At 41.1% G+C, this 13,657-nt stretch overlaps 1 protein-coding gene across 1 annotated transcript; it reads left to right on the forward strand.

The window, feature by feature from the left end:
• The first annotated feature begins 9,276 nt into the window (after positions 1-9,276).
• Positions 9,277-9,774, forward strand: LOC100444581 (peptidyl-prolyl cis-trans isomerase A-like). Its single transcript, XM_054556423.2, has one exon. It carries the CDS (start codon positions 9,289-9,291, stop codon positions 9,772-9,774), a length of 486 nt encoding a protein of 161 aa, XP_054412398.2. The 5' UTR covers positions 9,277-9,288.
• The last annotated feature ends 3,883 nt before the right edge of the window (positions 9,775-13,657 follow it).

A 13,657-nucleotide genomic window follows, 5' to 3' on the forward strand; every position in this document is an offset into this window, starting at 1 on the left:
TACAGCATGCCATTATATATTTAATGAGCGTCTCTTCATTTAGGTTATTTCCAATTTTTTTCTTTCATAAACAACACTGCAGTGAACATCCTTATAGCTAATCTTGGCATGTGTTATTTATTTATTTCCTCAGAACACCTTTTTAGAAGCAGAATTTCTGAGTTATAGTATAAATTTTTTTAAAAATCAATATTGCAAAAAATGTCTTTTTAGAAAGTCTGTACAAATTAACCTACTAACCTTGGGTATTTTCATTACAAAAAAATCTTGGCCAAATGTTTTGGTTCATGGCAAAACCAGAAAATTTAGAGGAAACACCAGATACCATTAAATAGAGGAAGAGAGACGAGAATCTGTCACCCCACCCTCTCTTTCCCCCCGATACTCCCTCCTTCCCTCAGTCTCCACTTCCCTCCCAAAGGAATTTTGTTCTTTAATGTTTGCAGAGATCTTGAAAGCAAAGGCCCTACCCTCTAAGAGCTTGCATTTTAAGGTTAAAAGATAATAAAATGTGGAGAAAAGTTTGCTCATTCCTATGAACTGGGCTTAGGACAAGTTCTAACATAGAAAACACTCTTGAAGTAGGAATTCAAGAGTCAAATGACCCTAAGAAAGTAGGCACTTTGGAAGAACATGGCTGGTAAGGGCAGATAGATACAACCTGGCCATATAATGTAGGCTTACCCACCATGATAATCATTCATTTGGGCCACTGGGCACTGGACCTATGACTTTAGTGTTCCCAGTTTAATAGGAAGTCCTTGAAAAAGCCATCTAGGAGACCCTTCACGAAATCACTTCCAGCTACCTGAGGGGAAAGTGCTGTTTCCGGTCGTCTGCCACATCACCTACAACTCTGAGATATCATGGTGTGAATAAAATCACACTGGGTTGGGGGAGCAGCCATGGGTAAACAAACTGTGAAATATCATCTCCTTCAATTTGGGTAGAATTTTTTTCCCTTTTTCCTCTTAAATAAGAAATTGGCTTAATTTTCTCAGGAGATTCTTATGTGCTTTGCATTGAATATCTTTTGAATTCAGGGAGATCTCTACAGATTTCTCTGTGGAGGGAAAAGAACTTGAGGAGAGAGTTGGTAGTGGTAACCTTGGGTACACAGCAATGCTTTACTTTTCTATTTGATTACTCCTATTTTAGTAGGTCTCTGAAGGTCTTTAAGCTAGCATTGTACATGCACTTCAAAGAACTTCTAAATTAAACTTAAAAGTCTTTCCACAACAATTTCCTAAGATATAAATCATCTGTTATACCACAGGTTACCAGAGACCCCCAACTCCAGATTCAATACTGCACCAGGGCAGTTGTACAGAACTGACTGCCTTTTTGAAAACCTGAAGCACACCTCATCTATTTGACTCTACTTTCCTAAAGATTCTCAATGCTGGCTGCACATACATTGGCACCACTTGGAGGACTTTAGTAAGAGATGCCTGAGCCAGCCCCTGATATTTGGACACAATTGGCCTGGGGTGGGGCTGGACATCAGACTGTTTTAGGAGTTCCCCAGATGATTCTGTCAGATTCCTTTGAACCAGAGCAACTCCATCTTAAATAGGAGCTAGGTAAAATGAAGCTGAGACCTACTGGGCTGCAATCCTAGATGGTTAAGGCATTCTAAGTCACAGGGTGAGAGATAGGAGGTCCGCACAAGATACAGGTCATAAAGACCTTGCTGATAAAAAAGGTTGCAGTAAAGAAGCCAGCCAAAACCCACTGAAACCAAGATGGCCACAAGAGTAACCTCTGGTCATCCTCACTGCTACCCTCCCACCAGCGCATTTACAAATGCCATGGCAACATAAGGAAGTTATCCTGTATGGTCTAAAAAGGGAAGGCATGAATAATCCAACCCTTGTTTAGCATATAATCCAGAAATAACCATAAAAAAGGGCAACCAGTAGCCCTTAGGACTGCTCTGTCTATGGAGTAGCCGTTCTCTTATTTCTTTACTTTCCTAATAAACTTGCTTTCACTTTGCTGTATGGACTCGCCCTGAATTCTTTCTTGCATGAGATCCAAGAACCCTCTCTTGGGGTCTGGACGGGGATCCCTTTCCTGATGGGGATCAATTTCCTGGATGGGGATCAATTTCGATTAAGAATCTTGAACTTTACCAAGTACTTCTCTAATTTCATCTTTTTGTCTAAGAATTGGGTTGAATTTAAAGTAGTCACTTTAAGGAAATTAAGAAAAATAAAGAGAAAGATTAGAAGAGAAAAATTTCTCCATTTTAACAATGCATTTCACTCTCCTAAAATACAGCATAAATATTAGGGCAAGGTCATTAACTTACCTGGAGGAAGGCCGAGCACTGGGGCAAGGACATGGGCAGTGTGGGAGGAGACAATATGATATTAAGATTGGTTTAACATATGAAACACCTTCTTACAGTGTCACTGCTAAATAGTTGGAATGGTTAAGAGCAATCATTCCAAGCCAAGTTCTTGGTGCTTCAGAAGGCTGCCATACTTTTTCCTCTGGATCAGGCGCTTAATTACTTCATTTGTCTGAGATCTCATCGTGGAACTCATTACTAAATCCATCAGGACCTTGAGGGTGTCAGGATGATGTAGCAGTCTTATAAATTTCTTTATATTATCTAGTAATTCTTATTGTACATTAAATGCTTCAGAATGACAGAAAGATGTAACTTATCATTGTGACTGGGAATGACTTTGAAAACATCTTTTTCTCGTTTTAAGAGGAGAAAAGAACAATGGAAAGAGTCTTTTAAATCTCCAAATTAGTATTTAACTAAGTTAGCACGAAACCTGTTCTCTTTCAAGCCTTTGATTGCTTTATTAGGAGTAATTGCTTATCTTGGTTTAAGAAAACCGTATATTTACTAATTCATTCTGTAGTACAGAAACAATAAAAGCTCCACAGTGAGTCAATACAAGCCTCTAATTTCTCCTTACCTAAGAAATTGGTAATTCTTCTTTAACTGTTGTAACAATGAGAAAAGTTTGGTGCAGGCTGGGTTACTTTCTTCCAACATAGTAGTGTATCCATGTAGTTGCCTCCTTTGATGTTTTTAGAGATGCTTTCCTTGTTGCAGGTCCCTTGTAACTAACTTCAGAGAGTTAGACTTTGTTTTTTTAACCTTGGGAAGGTCTGCTGTAGGTCTTGTTTATGAGAGCACTCCAAATGTTCCGTCTGTGGGATTTTCTTTCTCAGCTCTATAGCTTTGGGTAGGGTGTTCTAAAAACCTTTGAAGCAGAAGAGTCATTTCCTGTTTGGAGGCCTAAGAGTAAAGAAAGCCCTTTGTCATTGCTCAGAAATGGGGAGTCCATGACAATTGTTGTGCAAGAGCATTCAACACTCACCAGGTAGAAATGGGTAGATGGGGATGTTGCCCTTTAATCACTTCTTGCTCAACATCATGTAGGTTATAATCAGCACCGTTCTAGGCACTGGAGATGCAACAAAAGGCAGTGTTCCTAGCCCCAAGGAGCTTATAGTCTGGTGAGGGAGTCAGACAATTATGGAACCATGTGACTAGTGCTATGATAGAGGTATGCAGGCACGGGATGGGTGCTATGGGATCATAGAGAAAGGTTACTTAATCCAGAAAAGTTAAAAGCATTTAAAGTTTTGTTAAGTAGCATAACTTTTTGAAAGTTGATTACTCCAAAACAATCTGGGAACTTTCTCTAAGATATTTTGTAGTTCTATACTAAAATATATACGTAAATATATTTATAAAATAATGAATAATTTTTGTGCTATGTTTGTTAAGGTAGCATTTTATTATTATTCAATTTCTTTAACCTTTAAAATGTGAGATCTATCAGGAGGCTGTCAGGGAAGTTTTCCTATGAAGATCTTACCAAACCTGAGACCTACAGAACAAGTGTCAGTAAGCCAGAGAAAGCCAAGAAGGGGAGAGGGTGTGTTCTGTGTTCTGTAAATGGAAACAGCACATACAAAGGCTGGGAGAGGTAGGGCGTGATGGCTCATGCCTGTAATCCCAGCACTTTGGGAGGCCAAGGTGGGTGCATCACCTGAGGTCAGGAGCTTGAGACCAGCTTGGCCAACATCGTGAAACCCCGTCTCTACTAAAAATACAAAAATTAGCTGGCGTGGTGGTGCATACCTGTAATTCCAGCTACTGGGGAGGCAGAGGCGGGAGAATTACTTGAACCTGGGAGGCAGAGGTTGCAGCGAGCTGAGATGGTGCCATTGCAGTCTAACCTGGGTGACAGAGCAAGGCTCCATCTCAAAAAAAAAAAAAAAAAAAAAAAAAAAAAAAAAGGCTGGGAGACAAGAAGCAATGGATTGGGAAAGTTGGGTTACTTCTTCCCATCCTGCATTGAAGAGGGAAGCCTAGAAGTAGGATGGAAGGGGGTGGAAGAGTAAGCAGGGGTATGACAGTGGAGAACCTTATATGTTCAACAAGGAGTCCAGGCTTTATCCTGAAGCCAATGGAAGAAGAGGGGATAATAAAGGCCTTTGAACAGGACTGAGACAAGATTAGATTTTTGGAGGATGAATTGGAAGAAAAAGACTGGAGGCAGGAAGACCAAGGGGACGCTGATGCAATAAACCAGGGAAGAGAAGATGGCAGTGTGAACTTAGGCAAGGGTCATGGAGAATTGAAAGAGATGATGGACTACACAGTTACTTGGACTGGATTCGGTGACTGGCCAATGTGGGGATGAGAAAGAGGGGAGAATCCGATTCCACCTTGGTCACAGCCTGTGGGTCCAGGATGTTTTGTAGGTAGAAATGAGTTTTAGATATATGAGTCTAATTATACATATTTTAGGTAAATTTGCTGTAGAGACCAAGATAGCTTTTCCTTTCAAATCTCTATTGCATGAAATCACCTTCTAGCTTAGACATCTTAAAATGCAAATCTCAGGAGGTTTACTTCCCCAGGGAGGTACATCTGTTCTTTCTACCAATTGGCGTGGGTTTTGGACCTTGTTATTTTTGAATCAGTTACAGTCTCCCTGCCAGCTGAGGGCACATAACTTTTCATTACTGGCAATACTGGAGTCAAGGAGCCCTGCCTATCCTAACTCTAGGTCTGGAGTTAGAGCCCGTTGAGTCTGTGGTAGTTCCTTTTGCTTTTGGTATTTAGTTTGTAGGAAAACTGAGAGGATATTGAATTTCATTAACACTTCCTTAGAAGCACATTTCCTTAGAAGCGTGAATATTGCCTGAATTCTGAACACTCTGAATCTTCACCAAGAGAAGAAACAAAATGCCGTGGCAAAAGGGTAGGAGTTGTCTTTGGTTCTCCTTTAGCTCTAGTCCATTTCTTGACATAAGCTCCCTCCATCCTTGCAGACCTACCCCCCATTTGGTATCTATTGACCTTCATTATGCCCTAACCTGCCTTCCCTTCCCCTTTCCTTGAGAATTTTACATATTTTGCCTTTCCATGTTGAACTATGTGTATCCCCTTCCTCCTCGGCCCTCCCCACCATAACTGTGCTGTTGTGTTTCATCCATAAGATAGGCACTCTGCCCTATTCCAGCTCTTAAACCCTAGTGTTCTTCAGAATCACTGGAGATGCTTATTAAACTCCTGGGCCACTCGTCCTGTGTTTCTGAATCAGGAGAGCTGGGCCAGGGCCTAGGAATCTGCATTTTAACAGAAGGTACCCTCCCCTGCTCCAGGTGGTTCTGACTTGGTAAGACCACTCTTTGAGCAACCCCATACTCTGCTGTAGCAGAACAGCCCTGTTTTTTGGTCAGGAAACCTGGGTTTAGTTCCAGTGATGCCCTCCACCAGTCCTTTGGCTTTGGGGGAGTCACTTCAACTCCCTGAGCTTCTATTTCCTCATCTAAATCCTGAAGAAGCAGGGAGATACATTACACTGGAGACCTAAACTCGCTTGCCCCATGGCCTTCCCTTCTTTCCTGGCTAGAAAACCCCAAATCTGGATGGCTCTACTCTCTGCCTTCTCTTCCCTGCACCCAGGCTACTGAATGTGCTGAGAGAAAGTCATGGGCCCAGGCCAGTGGTGCTGCCCAGATTAGCTTTCAACACCATGCAAAGGATCATGGCCCTCCTCCTGTCAGCAACCTCTCTCCTGCCTTACCAAATGCTCTTCTTTCTCCTCAAATGTCAGGCCCAGCCATTCATCCTGCATCTTAACATGTGAACTTACGTTTCAACCTACAGAGAAAGTAGAAGCCACGACAGGAAATCCCTTAACTTCCTATCACCACACCTACAAATGCACCGGCTTCCATACCTGTCCTTTCCTGCTTCCTTCTATTGCATTGTCTCTCCTCTGGGATATATCATTTTTATCTCAGATGCTCTGGATCTTGCTCTTTCAGGTTCCTCTGTCTCTCCTGTATCTTCCACCTCTTCCCCTCTTCAGTTATATTCCTACCACCCAGAGATTTGTGCTGTTAACATATTGATATAATCCTTTCAGGTTTTTAAAAAATATGTGTAAGAGTACATTTTAGTATACCTCGTTGGAATTTTTATCAATTAAATTTCAAAATGGAGTTAGGGGGAGCAGAGTTACTATGTTATGGGACCTATAGGAATTGGGCCTTACAATTGTGGGAGGAGAGAAATGAAGGCCCGAGATGAGAAAATTGGAGAAAGACAGCAGTCATTTGTCAGTCATCTGAGAAGCCAAGCGTTTCCTCCTGGATTATCCAAGTGGGTCCAGTGTGACAACAAGCGTCCTTATAAGAGGGAGACAGAAGGATGTGACTAGAGTAGTAGGAAATGTGATGACAACTGGAGCCACGCGAGGGTGGGGACCTGAGGCAACACATGCAGGTGGCCTCCACAACTTAGAAAAAGCAAGGGAATGAATTCGCCCTTAGAGCCTCCAGAAGATACCAGCCCTGCTGACACCTTGCCATTAGCCCAGAGAAACTGATTTCAGACATCTGGACTCCAGAACTGTAAGAAAATCAGTTTGCATTGTTTTAAGCCACCAAGTTTGTGGTAATTTGTTGTAAGAGCCCTAGGAAACAAATGCACATATCCAGCCACAAAGGGAGACCACCAAGGGAGCATCTCTGGAGAAGTCTGTAGAAAGCTGCTGCCTCTGTAGTTATGTGCTCTAGAGATCTGCAGGCAGCTGGTGCTGGGCCTGGGACCACTGTTGGTTGGTCAGCAGGGCTAGAAACAAGAGGACCTGGACATAAGAGTAGAGGAGAACTGGACCCCACTAGACACTCCTTTGTCTGTCCTTACTACATCTGACCGAAAATACCTGCAGAAAGCAATGGCCACTTTGTCACCTCTAAATTTCACACAAGCTCCTCTTGAGCCAGGTTTAGCCCATATAGGGAACAGAACTCTGGGACCCATAGTTTCCACCTTAACCAAGTTGACACAGCACATTCCAATATAGGATCATATGGTTTTATTGGTCTCCCACCATACTGAACATTATGGCAAGAGCAGTTTACTATATCGCGGGATATTCTTCCAAACTAATTTAGAAGAAACTGTGATGAACCATTATTTATTTAACTTTCCTTCTATTATTGTTAACTTAGGATGTTTTCCATTTTTCTCTATCAGAAACAGTGCTGCAGCAACTCTCTGTGCATACAAATATTTGTCAGTATCTCTGACATTTCCTGGGAATGGATTCCTAGAAAGGAGATTACTAAATTAAAGGAAGTGAATTTCTACGGAGCTTGATGATTCCTGCCAGACTGCTTTCCAGAAGTGATGTATCAGTTTTCATTCCTATTAACATTGGGCTCAGGCCAGCATTGAATATTATATTTTAAATCTTTTCAAAGAGACATTTCTTGACTATCTCTGATACTGGTGATCATTATTGGCTCAGGAATTGGATGTAAAGTGAGCTAGCTGGACTGGTGACACCTTCCCTTTACCTCCGGTGGGTTCCTACACCTTCAGAAGCTGCACCCTTGATGAAAGGGGACAACCTGTTCTGGTGAGGAATCTAGCATCTTTCAGTCAAGAACTTGGGGGAAGTATGTTGCTTAAAAATTAAATACATCCTCAGTAAACACGTTACGCACAAGAAAAACTGATGTTCCTATATCAGAAATACAGAAACGGAAATAGAAAGCAAGTGACTTTCCCAGGTATAGCTAGCAAGTCCCTAGCAGGGTCACACTTAGCATTTACTTTCCTAAAATTTTCCATCATGATTTAAGACATTTCAAAGCATCTATATTGTGCCAAAAATTAGATTCTGCATCACATATAGGAAAGCACAATTTTTGGCTTATTGCTTAAATACTAAGTCACATTAATTGGCTGTTTCCCATTGCAAATATTTGATTTAATAAGGATCTTTTCATCACACATAATTTTAAATGATCTTTTTGATTTTCAGCTTTGCTGCAACACAGATGGAACTAAAACAAAATTGTATAATGCTGAAGTGACCCAAGGAGAAAACCTCTCACACAGATAATTTTGTGCAGAGAGTGAGTAAGCAGTCTATGCCACATCTTCCCCAAATTTATATTTTAGCTGAAATGTAATGGTTAGACAGATAGTCAGTAATTGGTACAGTGAGAAGAGAAATTAGTTCTGACTTATCTTCTCTCCAAACTGCAAAGTGTATTTTTATATACAATTTCAGAATTATAATAAAATGATCTAGTTTCCATTTATCAAAATGAGCGATGCTGAATGTCTGATGACTGGCTTGCTTTCTGAAATCTTATTTTAGAGTTATCAGACTGTCTGAGATCTTTGGGAAACTTCTGCATTAAGTGAGCCAATTGGCAAATAAACATCTACTTAACATGTACAAAACTATACAAGGCTGAGATACAGAGGATGTGGCAGAGATGATCAGTGGTTATCTCAGAATGGTCTCTGAACCAGCAGCATCAGCAGCACCTTGGAACTGATCAGAAATGCTTACCTTACACATAATGGATCAGAAACTCTATGGAGAGGCTGGGCAGTTGTGTTTTAACAAGCCCCATGATGTACGCTAAAGTTATCTAAGAACTCTGATCCCAAGAAACAACTTAAAACACGCACACACACAGGAGTCAGCTCTGGAAAAGAGGAAATATTGTGTCATTAGCATATCAGAAAATTTGAAGAAGCCCTGAAAGAGCAAAGCTGATGTGTTCACATTCGCAGAGGAAACCATAGCCCAAATAATGTAGAAAAAAATATATTAGTAAGGGAATGAGAATGTTTTAGGAGGAACTCCAGAATAGGAGAATACTAAAAATGGCAGGGGCAAAAAAAAAAAAAAAAAAAAAATCGAAGAAATAATATAAGAAAAATTCCCAGCAGAAGCCGCAGCGGCCAGGAGCCCTGTACTCTCAGCCATGGTGAATCCCACCGTGTTCTTCCACATTCCAGTGGACAGCGAGCCCTTGGGCCGCATCTCCTTCGAGCTGTTTGCAGATAAGTTTCCAAAGACAGCAGAAAACTTTCGTGCTCTGAGCACTGGAGAGAAAGGATTTGGTTATAAGGGTTCTTGCTTTCACAGAACTATTCCAGGGTTTATGTGTCAGGGTGATGACTTCACACGCCATAATGGCACTGGTGGCAAGTCCGTCTACGGGGAGAAATTTGATGATGAGAACTTCATTCTAAAGCATACAGGTCCTGGCATCTTGTCCATGGCAAATGCTGGACCCAACACAAACGGTTCCCAGTTTTTCATCTGCACTGCCAAGACTGAGTGGTTGGATGACATGCCTGTGGTCTTTGGCAAGGCGAAAGAAAGCATGAATATTGTGGAGGCCATGGAGCGCTTTGGGTCCAGGAATGGCAAGACCAGCAAGAAGATCACGAGTGGACAACTCTAATAAATTAGAGGGGACAACTCTAATAAATTTGACTTGTGTTTTATCTTAACCACCAGACCATTCTTTCTGTAGCTCAGGAGAGCAGCCCTCCACCCCATTTGCTCGCAGTATCCTAGAATCTTTGTGCTCTCGCTGCAATTCCCTTTGGGTTCCATGTTTTCCTTGTTCCCTTCCATGACTAGCTGGATTGCAGCATTGAATTAAGTTTATGATTATGAAATAAAAACTAAATAACAAAAAGAAAAGAAAAATTCCCAGAGCTGAACAGTGACACGTTTTCAGATTAAAAGTACCCACAAAATGCTAAGCAGGTTGGAATAGACACATCTTGGTGAAATTTCAAGACACTAAGGATGAAGAGAAAGTTTCTAGAGAGAGAGGAGAAAAAAGAGATTACTTAAACAGGAGAATCAGTTTGGCATCAGAAGTCTCATCAGAAACGCTGAAGACTAACAGGCGCTAAGGAATCACTTCAAAAATTTATGAAAAATATTTTGAACAAAGTATTGGGTTCCTGGAAAAACTAACATTCAAGTTAGAGGGCAACAAGAAAATGACAATTTTAAGCGCAAGAAGTCTTGTTGCATTAAAGAATTTACGAAGGGGTTAAAGTTTAAAAATATTGAGCCATTTGGGAAACTGTATTTTAGTTTGAGAGAAAGAAATATTTGGATTACTGTCAGAATAATTCCCAAGAGAACATTTAGCAAGATTACACATTTTTAAAAACAAAAGCAAGAATAAAAGAGAGAGAGAGAAAGAGGAAGAGGAAGGAAGGAGGGAAAGGGAGGGAGGGAGGAAGGAAGGAAGGAAAGGGAACGAAAGGGAAGGAAAGGAGGAAGGGAAGGAGGAAGGGAGGAAGGAAGGAGGGAGGAGAGGAAGGAGGGAGGGAGGAAAGGAAAGAGGGAGGGAGGGAGGGAGGAAGGAAAGGAGGAAAGGGATGGAAAGAAGGAAGGGAAGGAAGGAGGGGGAGAGGGGCAGGAGGGAGGGAGGGAGGAGAAAAGGGAGGGAGCAGAAAAGGGAGGGAGCAGAAAAGGGAGGGAGGGAGGAAGGAAAGGAGGAAAGGGATGGAAAGAAGGAAGGGAAGGAAGGAGGGGGAGAGGGGCAGGAGGGAGGGAGGGAGGAGAAAAGGGAGGGAGCAGAAAAGGGAGGGAGCAGAAAAGGGAGGGAGGGAGGAAGGAAGGAAGGAAGGAAGGAAAATTTAGGAACAAGTTCAGATTTAGCAGCTTAGTTAAGTGGCAGAGAAAAGCTATTACCCTCTGATATCCATTTAGTGGCTTATGTAAAATGAACCGGTTTTGAAGTCCAGTTTCTTCCACTTGGAATTTTGGGTTTTACATGCACAGCAAGTGTGGCTAGTACTGCATCCTTGTCCTCCCTTCCACGGCAAGGGCAAAGGGCAAAAAACAGATGGACTTCCCTAAAGATTCATCATTGTCACCAGAAGAATAGCTGAGTTTCCTATAAGAGACTAGATGCCGTCTTCCTTCATTTATGCAACTGGGGGACAGGAAAGGTATTGTTTGTCCTGTGCATCAGTAGAGCACTGGTTTCCTCACATACCCATATAGAGCAGCTGGTTGTACTCACTTTGTCTCCCTTATTCTGGCATACAGAGAGTGTACAACTCAGCCATTCAGTGACAGTAGTTTTTTGACCCTGAAATATGTAAACAGAAGGATGGTCCAAAGAAATCACGAAGTAATCCTCTCATAAAAGTAGTAATAGCTAGCTTTGTGTACAGACAGATTTCACATAATTCTGATGCAAGCTTCACAAACAGTCCCATGAGGTGAGAAAGAAATATAATCATTATTTTTTTTTACAGAAGAATAATTTTAGGCTCAGAGGATTAAATAAAACATTCAAGAACATGCAGCAAGTTAGTCAGTCTGTCTCACTTAGTGAGGACTTTCTGTGTGTCAGAACTTGCTGTTCTGAACACGTCTTTTAAAAAGGGAGGTAAGTCCCTCAATGGGGAATTTATTGGCTAGCAGAGGCAGATGGGTGGTAAACATGTAAGGATATAGCCATAAAGATAACTTTAGGTATGGGAGATTGCCATGAAGAGGATAAAATAAGTCAAGTCACAGGGGATGACTTGAGCTACGGTGGGAGAGGAGCTGCTGCTTCAGAGTGGGAGGAGTTGGGGAAATTCTCTGGATTGAGACCTGAATGTTGAGAGGAAGGCATAAGAGGATTGGGGAAAGAGCAACCCTTGCAGAGGAACAAGCCCCTTGAGACAGCAATGAACTTGGCATGTACAAGGGGTACAAAAACAGACCAGTGTAGCTGAAACGCAGTGAACAAAGACAAGGCTGGTAGGAGACAGGGTCCAAGAGGTAGGAAGAAGCCAGTCATGTAGAACTTTGTGAGCCATGATAAGGCGTTTCGGTTCGGGTTTTATTCTAAGTGTAATGAGAAGTTTTGTTTATTTGTCTTCTTAAACATCTTTACTAAGGTATATTTTATATATCATAAAATTCAACTGTTTTGAGTGTGCAATTCAATGATTTTTATAATTGAATTAATTAATTTATAATTATAATTATATATTAATTAATTATAATTCAGGAGAGCAACCATCAACATAAATCAGTTTTAGAACATTCTTATTCTTCCAATAAGATCCCTCAGCCCACTGAAAGTTATTCCTTTTTCCATGCAGCTGCTAATCTACATTCTGCCTCTCTAAATTTGTCTTTTCTGGGCATTTCTATAAATAGAATCATACAATATATGGACTCTGGTGCCTGTCTTCTTTCACCAGGCATAATGTTTTTGAGGTTAGGTAGGATATGTTAGTAGTCTGCTGTTTTTTTATTGCTGAACAGTGTTCCATTGTATGGATATGCCACAATTGGTTTATCCATTTATCTGTTGATGAACAGGTAGGTTGTTTCCAGTTTTTGACTATTGTGAATAATGAATGCTGCTATGAACAGTTGTGTACAAGTCTTTATGTGGACATGTTTTCTTTCATTCCTCTTGAATACATACCTATAAATGGAATTGCTGGGCTATATAGGAATTTCAGACATTGCCAAACTGTTTTCCAAAGTGACTGCACCATTTTATATTCTCACCAGGAATGTATGAAGCTTCTCATTTTTCAACTCACCAACATTTTTTGTTGTCTGTCTTATTTATGGTAACCATTCTAGTGGGTATGAAACTATACCTCATTGTGGACTGAATTTGCATTTCCTTAATAGTCGACTAATGATGTTGATCGTCTTTTCATGTCCTCCATTACCAATGGAAGAGTTGTAAGCAAGGGAAAAGATATGATATGATTTGTGCTTTGAAGACCAATCTGGTTACTAAATGGCAAGTAGATTATGGGCATTTGGCCAGTTAGGAGATGATTGCTATAATCCAGAGGGAGATAATAGTGTCTTAGACTTGGGTTATAATAATGGAGGTGAAGAGAAGGAGTTTGAATAGAGATACATTATGAAGGTAGAGACAGTGGAAGTGGCTGATGGATTGGATATGGGATGTGGGGAAGAGAGATATTTAGGCAAACAACTGGGTAGGTAGTGGTGCCATTTTTTTGCCAAGGGGAAGCCTGATGGTGGTGATACTGGGGGGTTGGTCCTAAACAATACCTATTTTGATCACACTGCATTTTTGGCATCTATTAGACATCCAAGAGGAAATGTTGAATATGTAATCAGGAGCTCAGGGGAGAGTTCTGAGCAAGAGATAGAAATTTGAGTCATCAGCATATAGAGGGAATTTAAAGCTTTAGGACCCAGGGAGAGAGTGTAGATAAAAGAGAATGGAGTGGAGAATAAAACCCCAGAGGCATTTTGAAAAAGTTGCTTATGGAGATCAGAGGGTAAGGAGGAAAATTTGAAAATTAGGATTGAGGTAAAGT

The sequence above is a fragment of the Pongo abelii genome, chromosome 4 (genome assembly GCF_028885655.2).
Source record: "Pongo abelii isolate AG06213 chromosome 4, NHGRI_mPonAbe1-v2.0_pri, whole genome shotgun sequence".
Classification (NCBI taxonomy): domain Eukaryota; kingdom Metazoa; phylum Chordata; class Mammalia; order Primates; family Hominidae; genus Pongo; species Pongo abelii.